Source organism: Poecilia formosa, unplaced genomic scaffold (genome assembly GCF_000485575.1).
Source record: "Poecilia formosa unplaced genomic scaffold, Poecilia_formosa-5.1.2 Scaffold30, whole genome shotgun sequence".
NCBI classification, from domain to species: domain Eukaryota; kingdom Metazoa; phylum Chordata; class Actinopteri; order Cyprinodontiformes; family Poeciliidae; genus Poecilia; species Poecilia formosa.
The window spans coordinates 2915598-2938152 of record NW_006799969.1 but is presented as its reverse complement, the minus strand read 5'-3'; the positions used below and the strand labels follow the sequence as shown (position 1 = coordinate 2938152).

The following is a 22555-nucleotide window of genomic DNA, read 5'->3' as shown; positions in this document are numbered from 1 at the left end:
GTAAACAATTTCAACACTGACTGAGGTTTGCGTTTGTAAAAAAAAAACAAAAAACATCTTGGGTTGTATCTAATTCTCTTCTTCTGAATCAGACACACAACTTTTTGTTGGATGTCCATCAGCTCCTCTGATTAAATGTAATTGTCTGCAGACAGTGGGGTTTCCCTGTGCTGCTAACAGGACCTCTCCTCCAGCTTCCTCCCAAACAACCAGGCTCTGTCTGCTTTCCATTTCAAAACTCAGTTTCTTATTACCTGATTGGATGCTGCTGATTAACTGCCAACTCGATTGGCTGAAGTTATTTGTCATCTGCGGTGATTGGGCCGGTCTAAAGCCCGGTCCTAATCAGGGCCAGTCAGCCACAGGGGAGTCTCATCCAGTAGGGTTTCTGAATGTAAATGCACTTTTTTTCTCTCTCTCTCTTTCTCTCGTTCCCGGTGTTGTTGTTGATAACTTGAAGGGAAAACAGCTGGAACTTGAAGAAGTGCATTTTATAGTGATGACAATAATCTGGCAATGAAGCACAGCACAAGATCTTTATCAGTGGGATACCTTTACTGATTAAATTTTTGCTTTGTCTTTTGATCTCCTGATGTTTCACAGATTTCCTGCTGTTGTTATTGATTTTTTATTTTATTTTATATAATCTAAGGCTCCATAACCAGGGACTCAACATCCAAAGACGGAGATGGCGCACATTCAATGCGGACAGCATGCTTGAGGTATTGAAAAAAAAAAACAACTTTGTGGATGTTATTAATTGTGCTTCAGCTGATGACTGTCTGGGTCACATATGTAGAGACGATTCACCGGGGCAGTCTTCCTGCAGGGATTCACAGTGGTATTGTTTTCATAGACATTGGAAACATTTCAGTTCTTATATTCTCTCTTCAAAGACGGGGCCTCTAATGTGGATTGCCCAAATGTTTGACAAATACCCACTCCACCCTGGCTGTCAGCGGAGTGTCACTAAAGAATATATAAACATGCTTTGTAGTGGGAATCACCCTCTTGCCTAAAGTGCAGCAACAGACGCCATAACGGCAATGTTTTATCTTTGTTTGCTGTTTTAAATGTGTGCGTTTTAATCTGGACCAAACTGTCTCAGATAAGAATTTTTGTGTCTATGATTATTTTAGACATTTGCTATCATTTACAATTATTGCTTTTATTTTTTGTTTTCTGTAAAAAAAAAACAAAAAAACATGACATTATTATTATTCATTCACATCATATGAAGAACAGATGTTTATGTTGTTAAACTTGACATACTTTATATGTCTTGCTGCAAATCTAGAATATTAGCTTTTTCTTGGAAGCAAAACTGGCCCTTTTCATTAACATTTACGGTTAAACATATTTTATGTCACGGTTTGTGCTTCTTGCAGCATAAAAATGACGACTGACTTCTCCCTGTGTTTAGGATATCTTTTAGACCAGCTTGACTTTGTTGTGGATTTTCTCTAACTCACACAAGGTTACAGAGTCCACTGAACATCGGTGAACATTCCCAGGGTTCGCCCGCCGAACAGAATCACTCCAAGATTGCACTGACAGCTCATCCAGGAAGTCTCAGAAGAGCCCAAAACATCTAAAGAACTTAAGAGCTTAATCATCTCAGTGAAGGTAAGGTTTATGATTCAACAACAGGAACTGAATGGAGCTTAAATAGCATCCATGAAGGAATCCAAAAGGTGAAAACCACTGCTATCCAAAACAAACACAGACATATTGCACACTTGCCAAAAATATCCCAAAACCCTTTTTCGAGACATTTCTTTAAGCTGATGAAACAAAAGTGTAACTTTTGCAAGGTGTACACCCAGTTACAGCTGGTGTGAAATTAACAAAATACCAACGGGGGATGATCTGGAACTGCTTTGCTTTTTCAGGAAATGGACAAATTGCTATAATTGATGGAACCGTGAATTCGTATCTCCAGTAAAAGATCCTGAACTTTACCAGTTCATGGCTATAAGCTGAAGCAGGACAATGATGCAAAGCACAGCAGCAAACGATTTTGGAGGAGCCTCGTAAAACTCAGGTAGAAAATTCCCATTGAGATTCCATGAGATGGTTTTAAATGTGCTTTGAATCCACAAAAACCTCATAATTTGTCTGAATTACAACAATTCAAAGTGATTCATTGCCAGTTATTCCTATCAATAGGGTGTAAAAACTAGGTATTATGTCGAGGGGCTAAATATTTGTAAAAAATAAATAAATAAATAAATAAGACCAACTTGATTTGAACTGATTTTTCCCCATTAATAAAACCACAATTTATATTTACTCAGATCATCTTTGTGTGATATTAACATTTCTTTGAATACCTGAAAATTTAGGAACAACAGCTAAAAATGAATATATTTGTCAGGAGACCTGTGCCTTTATCTCAGTACTGCATTATTGGATAATGGTTTGCTAAATGTTGCTAACCAACCAAATGTATAACAAGGATAATTTAAATTCAGAATTAAGAGCCAAAATAAATTTTTGAATTCTAACTGTATGTGTTTTCATGCTTACAATACAATCTGGAAGCTAAACCAATGATGTTACACCCATAAAGTAACATCAGTCATAACTTATGCAAAAAGATGGAATTTTCACTATTTTTAGTTCGTTATTAAAATATTCGACCCAGAGTATTTCAGAGAACCCATCCCCCACCCGACGTCTTGGTTTTGTGGTTCAGGCCAATTACATTCTAGAGGTTTTATTGCTTTGGCTGGAAAGTGATTTGAAGTTTGTTTTCCCTAAGTCAAACGAGGATTCGTTCATTCATACTTTCATCACATTGAGGATAAGGTTGGAAGAGAGATTTCACAGACCACAAAGTTGCAAAATACAACAATAGTAGCCACATCTGGTCAGCACATGCGCAACCTTTCATTGTCTACATCAGCAGGAAAAAAAAAAAAACAAAAAAAAACAGCAATGTGTGTTTACAGTCCACAGATACATACTGCCTTCACCTCTGCACTGTGAGATAAAAATGATTTGATGAAAGCTACAAATATTAGACAAATCACTATTTTTTTTAATTTACACACATACAATGCTGAAACTATGTATCGACACTCGAAAATACTAATGAACCAAACTTTGTATTATGTGAAAACGTAATTAAATCCTAAATCTAATAACTCTGCCACCTTTGGCGAATAACAACTGTTGTGAAACAATCACAACTGACAACCTGCATGAAAGAATGCAGAGGAAGTTTGACCCACTCCTCTCTTCAGATGGGCTCAGTGTCCTGTTCTTGCACAAATAGGACCAATATCATGTTTTATAACCCAACATGACCTTGCTTTTCTGACGCATGGCTCCTCAACATGTTTTTCAACCAATTTTTGTCCCGCTTTTCTTACTCCTGAAACTAAAAATTGGTCTTAACTGGAGCAAATGAGGCTTCAGTTCTTTAAATGTTATTCTGGGTTCTTTTGTGACCTCCTGAATGAGTTGTTGATGCACTCTTAGTGTAGTTTTGGTAGGAAAGCCAGTTCTGTTCCATGTATTCCTCCAGGCTCACACTGGTTCATTTAGTCCAAAACTTTTTAGCCCTTTCCAGCCAAATAGATTTCAGTGTCTCTCTTATCTGTTCCTGTATTTCTTCATATGCAGGCACAATGTTTTGTTTTTGAGACCTTTTAACCTACTTCCTGCTGTCTAAAGGATCTGTTTAAGCCATTTTTTGATTTTTACAGGTCTGTGATAATCATGCCTATGAAATTGAAGACAGCTTTCTAAAAATTTGGTCAGTCACAGTTCAATCACGAAATATTAGGGCGGAAAATACTTTTGGCACGAAGGTAGGTTTGTTTGGAGAATTTTCTTTTAGTTTTTTTTTTCCTCTCAGCTGAAAAGAAAGTAGGAAAAGTAGTCTTTGACTTAGGCTATATTTTCCTGATATTAGCACATATTTGATTAATTAAAAGAAGGAAGAGGTATGGTACACCTGCCGATAACTGCTGATTGAGGGGAAGCGTGTTCCTGTCTGCCACGGTGAACTCTGCCAAGTCTCTCCGAACGGAGCGGCTCCGCTCAACAGGGACCACCCTGTTCAGAGAGAGGAACTGGGCGAGGCTCTGTTTAGACTGACAGGAAGATCGACTGAATCCTATTAGCTGTTGCTTCCCAAACATGACCAGCTCTCACTTCAGATAATGGCTGGCTGCCGGATGAACTCTTTGAGGAAGAGAATGCATGTTTTCACGCTCATTTAATCTCAGCTATGTTTCTTTGGAAACCCCAGCATAATGTGGTTCTTCTTCAATTTATAAAATTTGTCTCCAAATAAATCCTCTACGGACATCATGTGTGACGCTGCGATAATGTCGGTCAGGCAGAGGTCCTGTTCCTGTCTGAGAGGCCCCAGTGGGATGATGGGCACTCGGGGGCAGACACAGAAACATATAAGGACACGAGGGAGGCCACGGCTTGAAGAGGAAACCAACTGAAACACACCTCTGTTTCCAAGGGGAAGCACTGAAATAAACCTAAATTTTCAACTGCAGGTCACCTCTAAAGAGCCCTCTTTTAACATCAAATTCATAAATTTAATTAGTTTTTGTGAGCATAGGAATAATTTGTCCCTTAAAGTAAGACGTAGCGAGTCATGTGATACTGAAACAACGAATGCATTCATGCTGTACATGAACAGGAAAAAAAAACAAAAACGCAGCTGATTCTTTAAAAGAGGGAAAATTCTTCCAAGAAAGATCAAGCTTGTTGCTGTAAAACGTTTGCATGAGGTCAGTCAACGAACGATTCCCTGCTCTGGTCTGACTGACAGAGCCGGGAAATGCTGACACGCTTGTGATTTAGATGTTTCATTTGGACCACGCCGAAGACGGAGGGGAGAAACGAGAAATTCACTGAACGCACAGAAAAACATTTACATTTATCACATCCTTTGCCACTGAGCTGTCGTCACGGTGATACAGATTGACTGTGAGCATGAGTTTAGCTTCATTCCTTGTTTCTTTTCCTGCATCGCCACGGCCAGTTAGTCAACATTTCAACATTTTTCTGAGAGCAGATACAATCGTCCAACTTTTTAAGGTTATCCAGTTCAGAATACTGTTGTTTCAAAAAATGTACGGTATGGGCCAGCTACTCATTGTGAACAAATTCAGAGGAAAGCGTTTACATCCTGTGAACATTTTTTCACTTGGTCATATTAAACATTTTAACTTCACTGTTTTTTTTTTTCCGGGATTTCATGTGACAGTCCCACACAGAGTACAACATAATTATGAAGTGGAAGGAAATGAACACTTTTTAAGTTGTTTTACATATAAAAATTTGAATTGTGTGGCATGTGAATCAACATTTTAAATCTGATCCTGCTAAATAAAATGAATGTAGAACTCGCCTTAATACTTAACAGAGTCAGTCTGTATGAAATGTATTTTCAATGTAAATCCAGCTGCTCTATGAAGGCCTCAGAGGTTTGTTAAAAAACATCAGGAAACAAACGGCATCATGAAGACCAAGGAGCATGTCCATATAGACCAAAAGGATAGCTAGAGAGAACAAAAATTAGAGAAGCAGAGAATAGTTTATGGTTATTTTGGAGGAGCTGCAGAGATCCACGACTGGATAAAGAACTTTCTGGCAATTTCTCTATCAATTATAGACTTGTTAGAGTTGAGAAGATGTGCGAAGAAAAACACAATCCTGGGTTATTGTCCAGAATGGCAATAACCCCAAACATGCAACCAGAGCTACAGTGGAATGGCTTAGTTCATGTTTTACAATGGCCAAGTCAAAGTTCACACCAAAATGAGTCTTAGAATTTGTTGCCAGATTCCCTCGAGCTTGAGCCATTTTCTGAAGATGAAATGACAAAATTAGCTTTTCCATGTGCCCAGGCTTGTAGCTTAGCCAGGCACTGGACCCAACTCTGTGAGAAGACATCATTTGTGATGTTTTCCATCTGTGATCCTGTTACAGTCATTAGAAAGTTTAGCAACAACATTTTGGGGGCAGAATAAACACTGCATTATCCGGGAAGTATTTGTGTGGAAAATAAATATATAGCACAATACTTTTTACTTACAACTCAACCACGCCCATTATTCATTAACTTTCCATCTTCCACCTTTGTGCACAAATCGAACATGAAATATCGCATCAGGCTGTTATGCAACTAAAATGTTTCTGGTTGTTTGCAGCAATGAGACTGAGCTATTTTGTGTTTAGGTTTGTGATTAGCAGCACCCAGGTTGCTTCCAGATGTGGCCTAGCCTCATGCACACACACACACACACACACACACACACACACACACACACACACACACACACACACACACACTTACGCACAGCGGGATTTTCGATCAATTGACCAATAAAAAAGTGAACCTACACAACATTTCTTGTTGGAAACATGGAATCACTCTTTGTGCTGAATACTGGACAGATGGTTATGCCTCTGCAAGTAATCGCAGGGGGTGTTTACCATACTAGTAAAATGGTGAGATAAAAACACTGAGGTCGATAAACGGTAGCTGAACAAGGAGAAATGTCGCCATTGTAACCTGTGATAGAAGAGGTTTTGTGCAAAATATCATCAGCTTTCTGTGTTTGTTACCTAAACCCCAAGGAATGTGTTTATTTTCAGTGGGAGACTTAACATTTTCTGGATCAATCTGCATAACAACAAACAGACTGGCTTGTTTATAAGCATCAGTTACACCCTTCTATTTCATGCTGCATTTGCCACAAATAAAACCTCTGCAAAGGTGGACAAGTTTCAAACACAAAATGTGGCACAAAATGAAATGTCCAAGACCTTGAGGCCAATTTAGCACTGGGTAGATGAAAACATCTCACAGGTCAATTATGCAATACATGCAGCTTATGAGTGTTTCCCAATCATATCTGTAGTTAGGTCAGAAATCGTTGAAGTCAGGTTTATGAGTTTATTGTTTTGCTAAGCCCTCTTGATGATTGTTACGGCTGTCATCTTGTACTTTTTTTCCCCCTATCCAGCCGTCATCTTGTTTTTATTCATTCATTAATTTACTGTTTCTTCAGATAAACATTATTCTTAACTGTGCCAAGAGAGTCCACAGAGAAAATAAGAGGCTGGGGGCTGATTCTGCAGAATTTTGCAGAAACAATTTTGGGTCAGTTGTATTGCAATCTAATGACAAAGTGATAAAGAATAAGCTTGATAATGTGTGTGTGTGTGTATTGATTTAGATAATTAATTGCAGCGCATTTGTTAGGAAAACCAAGCATCAAATAGTCCCAGTACAGAAATAACTAGCTGGAGGGCGTAATTTGAAACGAGTACAATGCTGAAGGTTGATAAACAGTACAGTGTGAACACATGAGAAACAGTCGTGAGAGTTTCACCATATGTCAATGTCGATTTATTAGCAAGGCATGTTTAAAACCACACAAAGTGCTGCACGACAAAGTCAAACAATATATATCAGAAAGAAAAACAATACAACATAAACAGCTAAACTGAGGTTCAAATTAAAATAAAATAAAAACAAAGTTTGAATAATAATTCAATTCTTTGGAAGGAAATAAACCACAGGAAGATTTACATCAGGATGATAAACTTTAACTCTAACTAAAAGCCAAAGTATATAGACACATTTTCTAGAGAGTGCATCCTGCCACTGCAAAGCCATGACCATTCCTGTTTTTGAGTTTGTTTTGAGGAACATGGAAGAACATCTGGTTAGTAGATCAGGGTATAGGTAATTAGATGGGTGTTGGTATTTTGGGCCAGTTGGAAGTGACGAATTGACTGCTGATCTAAATCTTTTATTAAAATCCAATCTACTGGATCTACAATTCCGGCCTGATCCAAATTTTATTGAATAGACATGGAAAAAGATAAGATTGCTTTCTGTCTCTTAATGTGAAATTTTAGTTGAAAAATAAAGGTGAAAACAAATCCTCAAAAAGAAGTAAAATTACCCCAGGAAATTGGACATTCCCTGGGTACTGATGGGGCTGGCCTTCAACCAATGGTCTAATCAAGCCTGATTTTTGACATTTCTTTTTCATTTCATGCTTCATTTCAACATTTTTCTTGGCAAGATAAAATTATAGACTGCAGTAGCTGCCCAGTAGTATTTGTAAGGTATACTCATACATAGTTTGCATGCTTGCAATCCTATTAAAACCTTGTCAGAAGTTGGAGCTCAACCTAATTTTGAATCATATTTGCAAGAGCAAAATCTTTTGAAAGACAGTCTTCTAGAAGATGATAAGGTTCATGGTCAGAACATTTTTGACGCAGAAGGATCTGAAATGATGCGGTTTAACTGCCATGAATTTCCTGGGTAATTGGGCACTTAAAACATGCAGATCTGCTTCTCGGTGTGAGATAATAAGATAAATGTGTCTTAGCGGTGGAATGCTCAGGTATGTTGTTGGTATCTCTAAGCTACATACTTCAGCTTTATTTATTTATTTATTTTGGCAATCTTGATGGAAAAAAATTGATCTTCAATGGCAGTACATTGTTTAAACTTTGTGAACAACCCCTCGAACCTATTCAGTCCTGCATTCCAAACTTTGTGAATTATCTAATATAATTTATATAATTGTATCCTGATTAGGACTAAATAAGATATATGAAATTTGTTTCTTCAGTGTGTTGCTAATGATGGAAACTAAAGTCCTAAAGATCAGGAGAATAAGTAAGCTTACATCCTCTGGCACCTGAGGCTGTTCAACAGCATGTTTGTCTGCAGGTTTATTAAAACTCACCTCCCTAATGAACATTTGCCCTTAAAGCCTGCTGAGTACTTAGTGCTGCTCCGGAGATGGGGCTATGGGGCTCTGGGGCTCTTCAAGGCCTCTCTTCCGGCTCCCTACTGAGCACTTGGTATAAAACTTAACAGTATGAGCAGGCTTAGCAGTCAGATGAATATTTTCTACATTGCAACAAACTGGAATGTTCACAAAATGCATAATAATTAGCTTGTTCCTCCGCCTTTTTTAAGTAGTTTTGCAAGCTGTTTCCTATTGTCTTGTCCCTGTTGTTTTTGCCTTGGGTGATACATGACTTAACACTCCAACATGCCAATTTACATGTCTGCATGAAAACTATGGCCTGAAAGCTAAGTGGGTCTTTGGATTGTAGACAGAGTTGCACAATAATGAGTCCAGCCCAAAGGCTCCCAAGGGGGTGTGATTTACGAGCCGGGCAGTGACAGAGACATTCAAGTAAGGCCTATTAACAGTCACAAAAATCTATCTATCTATCTATCTATCTATCTATCTATCTATCTATCTATCTATCTATCTATCTATCTATCTATCTATCTATCTATCTATCTATCTATCTTAAAAACCACTTTCACCAATACAAATTATGAAATTTGATTTCACATTTTGACTTCACTTCACAATTTAACGCCTTTAAATTGGGCGTCTGTCTCTTTAAGAAACTCCTGCTCCTTAAAGAGACAGTTGTGCTCGGACTTCAGCTCGTCATCATAACATTTCTCTATTAAGCTTCTAACGTTTTTTCTATTCTTTTTCTCTTCTTCCCCACCGCCCCCAGCGTTTCGCTGAGAAGTAGCTTGTATAATGAGCTCAACAGATGCTCAGTTCCACCAGGTGTTTGCTAATTGCTGCTGCTGCTCTTCTGACGGAGCTGAGTGAGGTTCTCACCTTGGAAACTGCAGCTCCGAGGAAGAGCTTCGTGGAAAAGGCAGCGGACGGTGAAGCCATGGAAGATTGAACGATTTCTCTAGCGTGGATGAAAAAGTCAAAGAAACACCCCAGGTATATTTTTGACGAGGAAATAACATTATAGCATGATGTACAGCTCAGTGAAGTCAATTTTACATAATGCAGCCCCTTTAACGTTTAATAATCAGCTTGAACTTGACTAAAAAAATGGGAAGCCTAAAAACATAAGAAGGGATTTATTGCTATACTGCCAATAAAACTGGAAAGATAATTAGCTACATATTTTATGATGGGTAGCTAGAATAATAAACTAGAATTGAATTTAACAACTTGGAACTCCCTATTATTTTCTTTATATTGATTAGTTAGTTATTATCTGAATATTTTATAGATATAGCTGTCTTGCTGGGTTGCTATTAGCCAGTTGTCTGTCAATAATTTATCCGTTTTTGCTGGAGATAAATGATACACAAAATGTAAGAGCAGTTCAAAGAGATTCCAACAAAAATGTCATGATGAATGGGACTGTTTTCTCCAACATCTGTAGGAGGCCTTAGCTTCTGTCTGCCCTTGGGGCTCTTTCAAGCAGGTCATAATTGTCAAAGAGACGTCCTCCTTACCTATTAATCTTCTCTTTATTACTATTTCTTGTATGCCATGCTAACAGTTTCATTGGCAAAATTAATTTTACTTGAAGCATGATGCTGCTGCTTTACCTCATTGACCTCTGTGCTTGGCAGAATGCCCACCCAAAGTTGGGGATGGATATTTAGTTCAAGTATGTTGGGGAAAAAAAAAAAAGAAAACAAACAAACCTTGAAGTCGTCTCAACTATTTTTCTGACTTTCTGGGTTTATTTTGGTTAATATTTGCTTGTTAAATAGAACAGGCCAAGGGGGTCTGTTCTGATTAAATGGTCTATAAGAAAATGTTTAATGGAATGAAAAATAACAAATTTATCATGCTTAATATAAAGCAATTCAGGTTAAATTGACCTCATGTGGATGGTTAAATCACATCAAAACTGTCTGGGCACTTGATCTTCACAGTTAATTGGAGGAAGTGAAGAAGATTATTTATTCTTAAAGCTGTTGCTAAAGAGAGCACATGATTCCCTGTTCGAGTTTAGTGCAGTGGGAGCAGAAGAGAGTGAAAGCCACTGCATGAGCAATGCTGGCTGGTAAAAACTAAGTTAAAAACACTACTAGGAATCACTTTGATTCAGCTACATACCAAGTGGCATTGCCATTTCAAAGACGCACGTGTCAGTGGTGAGTCATTTCTCAAATGAGGTTCATCCCTCAACTGTTCCCAGAAGTAGCAAAAGAATCACACACCAAAATCTGTGTTGCTCAACTGTCTGCAGACTAATAGCAAAACAACTGGCTCTTTAGCAAATCCCTGCTTGGTGGGGTATGTGGGTAGAGTGGGTTGGGTGGCTGACTTAAAAATCAAACAAGGAAAAAAGCTCTGCACATTCCACACTATTAAATGTTCATTGAGCTTTTTGTTTTATTAAAGTCATTCTATTTTGAATGTGAAAACAAAATAATTTTAAAAACACATAAATAATGCATCTGCATATAAATTGTGGCACTCCTTTAGTAATTACTATATTTATTGGATGCTGCATAACTCAAAAAAAATTAATCCAGCGGAGACTGTTCCGAATCCTAAAAATCTTGTTTAAAATAAGACACTGTATGGTTGAGTTATGGTAGAGATTTTATACATAATAAATGAATAACTGTGTAGCGATGTTTTGTGCCAGAAGCCTTGCATAAAATTCTTTAGTGACTGTCCCACCTTTGCCCCAATTTTTAAATTACAGCTTCTAATGCTTACTTGGCATTAATATTGCTGTCTCTTATGAAAGAATGCTTAAGACAGTCATCAATTTTTGGATATAATGTGTGTTTGGCAATTAGTTTGTCCGTGGTGGTTTTGTGGGAGGAAGAGTAATTGCTGCATATATCAATTTCTGTCCTCCTGGTGAAGCTGCTAATGTGGAAAATGCTTGACCCTTAATTTTCCAGAGTGGGCTGGTTGAGAACCTATGAAAATGACACAATGTCCAGTGGGTCTCTATTGCCAGGTCAGAGCCAGGAGGAAGAGGATGATGCGTGTTGGGAATGGTTGGTGAAAGGTTACTGAATTAAAAACTAAAGTGGAGTGAGGTAATAAATAGGGAGAAAGAGGGAAAACATCTCTCGCTGATCATAAATATTAACTTCATCATACAGGATTCTCCAAATCTTTCATCTACGTTACAGTTTTCAAACTTTAAGACAGCCTTTATTCAACAACTCACACCCAAAAACTGTGACTTGATCTCTTAGCCTTAAAAAGGCGTGCAAAGTGGACATTTTGCCAGCGTTGTGACATGTGTCAGAGATGTTGCCAGCACGCCTGAAGCCAGTTTGAATTTGACAAGTTTCTGGATCTCTCTTCTGTTTGAAAGATTAATTGTTGCTTTGTTCTGTGTCTAGTAGTGCTGTGCAATGCTAGAATTTGCAGTGGCTTGCAAAATGTGTTCATACTTTGACAATCTTCTAAATATTCATATTTAGATCTATGATGAATTGATCTCAATACAGATACAGACTTTACTAGCCTGTCCATTGCCTTCCTATGCAATTCCGCTTGAAAAAGTTCTCTCTTCCAGCACAGTCTGGGCTTTCTCCCCTAGACTTGGGATTTCTCCGGTCAATTTTTGACCAGACCAATCACTGAACAGAAGGAGAAGTTGTGAACGATAGTTTTGTTTTAGAATTGTAGTGTGGCTGTAGTTTTAGCAATGGCAGTGGAGGAAGTGAACAAAACCATTTAGCCTGTGTTGTCTAGGCTTCCAAATTGAATTAACTTTAACAGCTGCCTCGTAAGAACTTTTCTCTTCGCAGAGGATGCTGATTGTTTACAGATAATTTTTGGTAAGCTTCTTATCGTCAAACTGGCGCTTTACAGGTGTCACAGATAAATGTTAGCGATTGGGTAAAATTTAAAATATCCACACAGTGCACGCCTCCAGGGCTAAATCGAGAGACCAGGTCCTCTGTGAGAAGCAAATAACATAGGACAAAGGACTGGTTTTCAGCAGGCTAAGACTGTAAAATAGAGGTGTATTACTCTCTTCATTCAGGCTTAAACAATCCTCCAGTCACTAGGTGGCAGCAGTGCTCAAACTAATCAACAGGCTGCCTGTTCTACCCAGTAGAAAAAGTACTATTGGTTCAGAGCTGAGAAGGAGCTCTGTACGCCTCTGTGCTTCCACAACTTCAAGTTCAACAAAGTATGAGATGGGGGTAATATAACATATGCAGGCACTTTTATTATTTTCTTATGTAAAATAATTTGGAAAGGTTTGAATTCATGGCAGTCTGCCTGTCCATCCCAAACAAAAGCTTTCTTGAAAAAAAAAAAAAAAATCTCACAAGAAAACAAATAACTTTTGCATTTTGCAAAGTATATCTCTGCCAAAAGTAATTGCTTTTCCACATTTCCCCCCAGCCTAGTACAAACAATGTCAGCATTATGTTAGCTCCAGGAAAAAGAAAGGAGAGCTTAGGGCCTTTGATACAAACAGCGAAAAGGTAATGAGGAGATTGACATTCCTTGTTGGTGCTCTCCATTGAAAGTCATCACAGAGACTGATTCACACAGGTTACTTGAAATTCTGGTGGTGAGGCTAAAAATGTGCTGTTGATTTGTACTTATAATAGGAGCCCTACATTCTGGCTGTATTGATACTGTTTGGCTTTCTAATGGATATGCTCGAACTCTGACCTTCTACCTGCTCAGTGACTATAGGCCACTTTGTCCAGATTGAGTGGATGTAAATGTGAGAGTCATATTGACAAGTAAGCAGGTGGTGATTGTTCCAGCTTCAAAAACACTGCATCAAATGACTGAAACCTGTCTAATAAAATAAAAAAATGAAGGTATTATAATCAGTGGACACAAACCCAGTCCAACTTTAGTTGTTTTTGTAGCAAACACACACACAGAAATTTAAAGCTTAAGTTTTGTTATTGTTACTGCGCAGTCCTTTGCCTCGTGAGAAACTGTGCGGTGTAATGCACTTATATTTCTGCAGCGTTTGAAAAACGATAGGAGTGGCTTAGTCGTCATGCCAGAGTTTTCAAAGACCTCTTTGTGTAGAAGTGTTGGTCATGGCCAGAGACATCCAACTAGCATTTATTCTAAAGTTCCTCCAGATGCTGCAAATTGTATCAGCTGGGACTATGTTAATATGCATTTTTATAACATGGATGGTTGCGTCACAGATCATTAGTGATTCCCAAAAAAGGCGTACTTGTGAATGAAAGGTAACTCTTGAGCTTTTCAGTAGCACAGTCAGGATTGTCGACCAGCTGCATTAATTAGTCTAAGAAACTTTAGTACCTTTAAATGATCATCATCTCAACGTGGAAATGTGAAATACTACATAGAGCAACAATGTTTTTAAGAAATGGATTTTGTAAGCTGTACTGTTATTAAATGTTTGTTCATGTGTTTCCCTGCAGCTGCACTTGAGACCAGGAAAATACCCAAGTTCACTTTGCCAAATACATCACATTCTTTGGCAAAACAATCCTCATCAAAGGGACAAAAACCTTCAGAGTGAACATAGATGTAGCTCTCCAGAGCTTTGGCCCAACAAACTTATTTAAGGATACAAAGTTATTTTCCTCCCAGGTAATTTCTTTAGCTAATTTTAAGGTCAGATTTTGTTTCTAGGGATGCTTGTAATAGCTCTAAGGTAGTTTAAGGAAGAATGGAGATTTCCAAGTTATGCCAATACTTTCACGAGTTAGAAGTAATATGTTGAATTAAATAAGCAAACAATTGGTTATTGTTAGAAGTACTTAAAAGCTGAGATGAATCTTGAACCTTTTCACATAATTTAGTGTGTTTTATTGGGATCTGATGTGCTATACTAACAGTTTTTTAAAGTTATTACTCTGTTAGAAAACTTGTTTCTAACAGTTTTGCCTTCCAGGATTGTCCTTCTCAAACTATCAGCTCAAATTAGATTTCCTGATTTGTAGAGTACACAAAAAATATCTATCCTAAGGACAGACTCCCCCACTTAAGCTCTTGATCTCCACTGCTCCTCCAAAGTAAGGTCTCAACTTTTTATCATGTTTTATTAATGGACTCCAAAGTGCTCTGTGGCATGATAAGGGCCATAATTGCTCAACATATCGCCCCAATACAAGAAAAAGCCTAAAACTTTTATGTAAAGCAATTATTATTGGGTCACACTGTAGACAGGTTTTCTATTGGACAGATGTTAACACCAAAGTTCTGATTATTGTAATGAAATATTCTCAGGGCCGGAAAACATAAATCTTCCTGTTGAATGTTGTTCTTAATATGACTGTTCATCCATCTCAGACCTTAAGAGTCTCCTTCACTTATCACCTAGGGATCTTCCAGAATGAGCTGGAAAGTGCTGGTGTGGAAAGGGATGCTCGGGTCTCCAGAACTGGACATGTCCGATATGAGAATAAGAGGAAAACAATGGATGAATGGATGGATCCAACAATTAATTAATCCCAAGTGAATAGAAGAAGTATTTCCTAAAAGTCAGACGACATGACCTGATATCTCTAAAAGCTCAACAGAAAACACAAAATTTTAGCTCATTGCTAATAAATTAAACTCACTTGTTTTAAATAAATAAAGTAGCAATGGCGTGTGAAAACTTTGAATTTGTCAATCCACACTTGCGTGGAAAGCTACAGTTACTGTCCAGGTCAGAGGTGTATCATTTTGAGCTTATGCACACTAAATTTCAATTTGTTTTCAGAATGCGTTGGTGTTAATATAAGTGTCTAGGGGCTGGGTCACCGAGATCTCCACGTTCGACTGCCACCCCATCCTTTTGGCACCGGTCTTTCATGGTTATCCCTGCAGGTGGTAGACCCACTGAGGATAGCCTAACACCATTCCTATTGGCTTGGCCCCGTGAGGAGTGGCCGGATTACCAGCCACTCATGGCAAACCCCAGCCCCAGGACTGGCTCCAGAGTGGGGCCCTGGCTCCACCGTACTGGGTGATGTCTGATGTCTCCATCTTCCGGTTATCATGGGGAATGTTGAATCACTCTTTGTCTGACCCTTCACCTGGAGCCTATTTGTCATGGGAGACCCTAAGGGGCAATTAAGATTGTAGCCCTACGTAATTGCGCACACTGATGATGAGTACATGTAAACCTCTGACTAGCCCTGTGCATCTTTAAGAATTATATTGCATGGTCACTCTCATGGATGTTGCAGTTTAGCTGACCATTCTGCTTTTAAAGGCAATAATAATGCAACCTCATTACCCTGTTTTTTTTATTTTTTTTATTTTTTGTATTTTACTTTTAGAGATATTCTTCTCAGGATAAGTCACCTTGAAAGTTCCACTCTGTGGGATTTATTCAAGTGAAGAGCGTGAATGGATGCGATACATTTTGTGTTTTTAATCTGATAAAAAAGAGAGGAAACCATGCATCTTTGTGGGCTAAATGAAAGGAACATGCCAATTGTCTCCAGGCTGTTTATGATCTTGTGGGAGAGGAGAAATGTGTTGTTTCCAGTCAGTCAGAGGGAAAATGATGATGCAGCATGGATGAGAGAGGATGGGAAACGTGATCTGTTACATAACTTGACCAGTTTTCCAACATTTAGGTTAGAGTTTGATCTGTGCGAGCTACCAAAATACAGTATAAAGGTATATTTTAAAAAAAAGAAACCCTCTGAAAGCAGCAGGGTGCATTTGTACATAAAATCCACAGCCATACTAAAACTAATCCAGCAATCAGAAACGCAAACTCTCACAGGGAAACATCTGGAAGTTGTGGTAATCTTAAATTTTATGACATTGTAATAGTTTGTCAGTTCAAATATAAATTGACGGTAATGATCGAAGCAGCTGCATCCGCGCTCATTCCAACTGCGTTCAAAAGAGTTGCAGTAAGAAACCCATCATGTAACTTGGCAGAGGGAAAAATGTGTGGCCACATGGACTTGTGTGTGGATGCAACACAAGGGGGTGTTACTTCTTGCGGAGCGCATGCAATCCCCTGCAAAAAATTCCCAGTGACTTCAGATCCAAGGAGGAGGTGATATCCATGGGAGCACGGTTCAAACTCTCACTTGGAGCACAGCTTCAGCAGCCTTTCAGCCGCTGCTCTATCTGCGCTACTTTTCCTCTTAAGCATAAACTAAAGCAGATTGAATAATGTTTGCTTAAAATAATAATAATAATAATAATAATAATAAAAAAATTTCTGGAGATTTTTTTTCTACCCTTGGACAGATTTCAGGAGGTGATTTGAGAACCTGAAGACATTCTGTATGAGTGTTACCTGGGCATTATGAAAAGGTATCCAGGCGTATTTCACTGCTGGGAGAGGATGCTTGTTTTGTAAAAAAAAAAAAAAAAAAAAATTGCTTATATTTTTTTGGCTTGATAAAAACTGTAACGCGATCTGCGACATTTTGCGCGCTACTTTTAAGACTTTGCATGACCGAAATGGAGCGCACCGGATTAGCTGTTTTAATGGTTTTAAGTATTGCGCTCATGCGGGTTGGCGACGGTCACCAGGAGGCAACAGGTGGGAGGACCGGGGCAAGCCAGGTGGTCCCCGACCAGCAGATCAGTCAGGGACACTCTCCCAAAGAAGCTCTGGACCTCTCGAAAACACCTACCACCGGCCAGTCGACAACTCTGCACCGCATGTCCAGGGGAGCGTCAGCATCCAGAGGTGAAACTGTTCACGCTGCTGGCGCATCCGGGGAAGACTTCGTCTCATCGTCGCACGACAGAGCACAGCGCACAGCCAGACACCCGCGAACGAGCAGAGTGAACCGCAGGCAAAGCAGCAAGCCCGGCTCCTCCAGCACAAGACGACTGGCTGGGTAAGAGTGACAGCTTTCTGCTCCATAATAAACACCCAAACATTTTGTTTTCAAGCCATGCGGAGCAGCAGGAGCAGGAATTTGAGTGACCTATTTTACTCTAGCAAGCATGAGTCCCTGTGGTTTACTGCACTGCGGTTGTGGCCCGCTTTTGCAGATTTTTTCTTCCAGTAATGGAAACCAGCAAATGATGTAACAAGAGCTACGAAGTTTTGTGTATATGCTCTTCAGTATATTGCAGCTTTGCTGAGAATTTAGCTATGGAGTCAAATCAAAACAATTCATTGTAATTTCATTGTGTGCTAATACAATGTCCTTCCAAATGATTGAAATGTGAAAAGTCCATTTATTTTCAGTAAGTCAGAAACGCACATATAGATTTCACACAGTGATATATCTCAAGTATGCACTTCTGTCAATCTAGATGATTTTGGAATATGTCTGGTAAAAACCCAGATTATAGTGTCTTTGACATACAAAATACAATAAAATGCCAAAAAATAAATGAATAGACAGTCATGGGGAATACTGCTGACTTGACAGTTTTTCAACAGTCATTGCTGCCCTGCATAAGGAGAATCGAGTCATTGCTGACAAAACTTGCTCTTCATAGAGACATATCCAGGAATACGAGTACGTTTAATGGTAGGAATAAATATGGTAGTAAAAAGATGCACAGTCAATAGGAAAACCCTCAACAATGAGAGAACTGTCAAACAAAGCCCATTCAACAGGAGATTTACAAGGCGTGGACTGCATCTGGAGTCATTGCTTCCAGAGTCACCACTCACAACATAGCCAAGACATGGGCCATCTGTAGCACTCCTTGTATTAAGTCACATGATATTGTCAGAAGTTTCTCAACTGGATTCGGGAGAAAAGAAGATTGTTCTTCTGCTTTCAAATGGGAGAACATTTTACAAGTCCCACAGGGAGTTTATGTGGCGTTGTCACGAGCAAAATGCCAGACACCAGACCAATCAATTCAGAGAAGCTAATGGATGTTATTATAGAACTTGGCCTTCCTTAGGTTTTCAACAGAACCACTAACTGATCACTCAAATGCCCCAAAGCACCGCTCCAGTAATTCATCCAAAATGAGTGTAGCAATTATTGGGTATAGATATACTGCACAGTACATGGGCATATATTTCAGGAGGAAGACATTTCGGTAATAAATTGTTACATTTTAAGAGAAACTGAATCATAAGATCATCAAAATGAACAGAAATAAATGCTTGAAATATATCTCTGCATAATATTAAGAGCAGATCAGTATTTTAATATGTTTAAGGCAGGAAATACTGCCTTAATATGTTTAAGGCAGTATTTTAATATGTTTATGTAGTGGTAGTGCAGTTTATGGTTGTAAGGAGTGTCTATATTCCCTCACTATCCTTTGCAGAACCTTCTTGTTTTCCACAGTGTAACTTGAACACCACACTGAGATGCAGGGTGATGGCAATTTTCTACCAGCTATCAGTGTGAAGATAAATGGATCATGTGTGTTTGTGCTGTTTGACATGGGATTATCACACTGCCATTACTACACCTTACGATATATTTACATCAATCACAGCAGTAGAGCGGCAGCACTACTGTAGTCTGTGGGCCTCCGTTCTGTGTTCTTGCTGTGACCATTTATTATAGTTGCTCAGCCAGAGTTTTGGCTCATGAGCATTTGCAAATTTGCACCATGATCAGAAACACCTGTTTCTCCAGTGGCTCTTTCTTTTTTGGTTTCTGCTTAACTCTAAAAGGATGATGGGTTGTTTCCACAATGGAGCACTTTTCATTTTGTTAAATGAAGCCTTCTGTATCCTCTCCTCCATGCTCCACAGGGACATGGCTTGAACTCAACTAGATGGTGAATATTTATATAATAATCAGAGCGGGATTATAATGGCTCACCTTAGGCTGCAGACAGTGAAGTATAAATGTTTCATTACAGAGCTGTTTTTGGGTTGAGGAAACTGTCTATGTGACTAGCTTATCGAAGGTTTATTTTAACAGCAAGCAGGAGGATTCAGATAATAGGTTAGGAGAAACATGAACATCATGCTTGGTTTCAAGCTAAACCTTGACAGACGCAGCTCCTTACTTTAAAAAATGTGGTTTGCATAATGTTGCATTTATCTCTGTGTTTTATTTTTACGCAGGGACCGGATAACTTGGATGATAACATTTGACCTAAATAATTTTAAAACTAGATTTGAATGGACAAGCTTGCATTATGGATTTATTGTGGATTTTGCCTCATCCACATATGGTCTTAATCAGGGATGCCCAAGTCCAGCCCTGGAGAGCTACTGTCCTGCAACTTTGACGCAACCCTGAAAGTTTGCAACACAAACTTTCTCTCAACCTCGACACACTTCAGTTACAATTCTGGCAGATTGTTTTTTTTTTTTGTTGTTTCTGCAGAATTACTTTCATTCAACAATACTGATGTTTTTTTTGTTGTTTTTTTTTCAACGTCACGGCACAGGATGTCTATCGGATTTAAATCCTAATCCTCTTTTGGATAATTTTCCTGTTGAATAACCCAAGTGAGCTGACCTCAGGTTAACAAACTGATGGTGGACATTCTCCATCAGATCTTTCTGCTAGAGAATGTCAATTCATCCACGTGCTGACACAGCAAATCAGCCTCAGATCATCACAATACCACCAGCATGTTTCACTGTTGGTATGAATTTTTTTCTGGAATGCTTTGTTAATTTTACACCAAGCCTGACTCTATAACAAGACTCACATCTTCTTAAAAGCTCCACTTTCTTCTCATCAGTCCACAGAATATCTTCCCCCAAGTCTTAATGAGTTCATCAAACTGTTCTCTTTTTTGGTTTGCAATTCTTCGCTAATCAGTATTTTTCCCACACATACTACTTTATCCTCTGTCTTTAATGTCGTTCTGGGTTATTTTGTGACCTCCCGATTGAGTCATTGTTGAGCTCTTGCATTAATTGTGGTGGGGTGACCACCTCTGGGGAGGTTCACCACTGTTCCTTGTTTTCTCTGTTGAGGATAATAGCTCTCATCGTGGTTAACTGGAGTCAACAACACTGAGATGAGGCTAGTGGTTTATATTTTTTAAAACAAGGCTTGGATACACAAGCTTGCATTGTGGATTTATTGGAAATTTTGCCTCATCCACATATGGTGGACTGATAGATGTTTATCCAGTGTGGAACAGACAATCAGTTTGCTCCAGACTGATTGATGTCAGTGACTTTGATTCCCGTCTCCTCTGTTCTCTAATTTCGATAGATCAGATCACATTATGTGGCCTCTTGAGTTTCTTTTGTGTACTTTATGATGTCACACAGCTTCTATACATGATTTCTTGATTAATTGGGATAATTAGGTGTAGGTATGGCTACTGAAGTTGATTGCAGCTGTCTAAAAATATGGTTAAATAAAGCAAAATCATAATTCAGTTTTTGGGTGATTACGTTTTCACCAAATCAGGCTAATTGAAAAAATAAAACAACTTTTTTTCCATTAATAAACTGCTTTTTTAGTTACGCAGGTATTATTCACTTGATAGCAAAATTTTGTCGATAATTTGAAACATTTAAGTGTTATTGCAAAGCAAAGTCAGAAGGAAATGGTTTGTACTCTTACAGATTATCAGAGGGCAAACCATTTTTCACTCCACTGTAAACACTTGAGCCAGCATGTGTCACTTTGAGTCTCTTCAAATCAGAGAAAATCCACCAAAAATTCAAATGAATCCACCCATTTCCTGTGTTTAACCTTCACTGAAGTTGGTCATTTTATAGTAATACCACCCCCTCAAAAAGAACTGTATCATCACAAGCTCAATTCATGTTAGATATGAATCTATGTGTGAACCATAGGTTCTATAGTGTGAATTAAAGTTATTTATATTCCAACACAGCCAATAAGGACAACCTTCTTGAACTCTAATTACAATGAGGCATACTTGAATTATCTGTCTATTCAATCTCTGTGCAAAGTAAAATACCCAGCCTCAGTATTAGATTCTTCAAAAAAAAGCACATGGTAAGTGCTTTGCTTGATTTTCTCCTCAAAAATACATAGAATGAACGGGTTTCCTTTAGTCCTGGGAACCATAAAAGAAGTGTTACATAAATCTGGGAAACACTGCCTTAAAGTAGTCTGCACGGTGAGTTTTATGGTTCTTATTCAAGCGTTTTCAGATGAATCATCTGCAGCCGGTTAGCAAAAGTGAATATGTGACACATTTCCTCTTGGAATTCCCACTCCAATTCTCCTGTTTACTGGATTTCATACTCTGGCAGATCTGGGTACACTTAACTCTTAATCACATCCAAGTTGACTCAGTTGGACTCATGTTTTTTTTTTTTTTTTTCTCTCAGTGCACATTACAGATTTCAGGTTGCTTCGGATAGCCCTCCACATCAAGTATAGAATAGGTGTAACTGCCTATACATATTGTTCCATGGAGCCTAGTAGTATTGTTGCATTAGCGTCTCTATTACATACAGAAATCCCTTGATGGAATTTGAATGTGATGACTGATATCTTTGGCACGAGCTTGGCCTGATGTGCTTGATTAATGACAAAGCTGAGCTTGCCAGAGGGCCCAAACGACTGCATGTTATCCCCGTGACGCCTCAGAAACACTTGCAGCATCTAATAAGCGCAATCCATCTGAGGTCAACGAGTCAATCCCTGTTATCTTCTCAAATCACCATGAGTCAGACATCCACTTACTGTAATATCTTGTGAAAGGATGATGGGGCGCAGATCCATCTCAGCACGTTAACTGCTGCTCTGGAGTTGCTTTTGCGGTCTGGTGCCTTTTTAATCTGCCTTGCTACAAAAATTTGGCCTGGGCTACAGGTGTGGATTAGAGAGTGCAAAGAATCCAGTTCAGACTGTTTAAAACTTGCCATCTCTCATTTGCTGAGTGATTTATAGAAAATGCGAGGTGTTTTTCATGTCCCGCGTGTC

At 38.7% G+C, this 22555-nt stretch overlaps 1 protein-coding gene across 2 annotated transcripts in view; it reads left to right on the top strand.

Moving 5' to 3' along the window:
* The first annotated feature begins 16783 nt into the window (after positions 1-16783).
* The window catches only part of LOC103136150 (latent-transforming growth factor beta-binding protein 2), a 106771-nt gene continuing 100999 nt past the window's right edge, over positions 16784-22555 (top strand). Inside the window, exon 1 of one of the 2 annotated variants that reach the window (XM_016670093.1) lies at positions 16784-17590. In XM_016670093.1, the coding sequence (XP_016525579.1) occupies positions 17196-17590 (395 nt within the window). In that variant the 5' untranslated portion in view covers positions 16784-17195. The remainder of the gene's footprint in view (positions 17591-22555) is intronic. The other variant, XM_007549263.2, reaches the window with a different exon arrangement.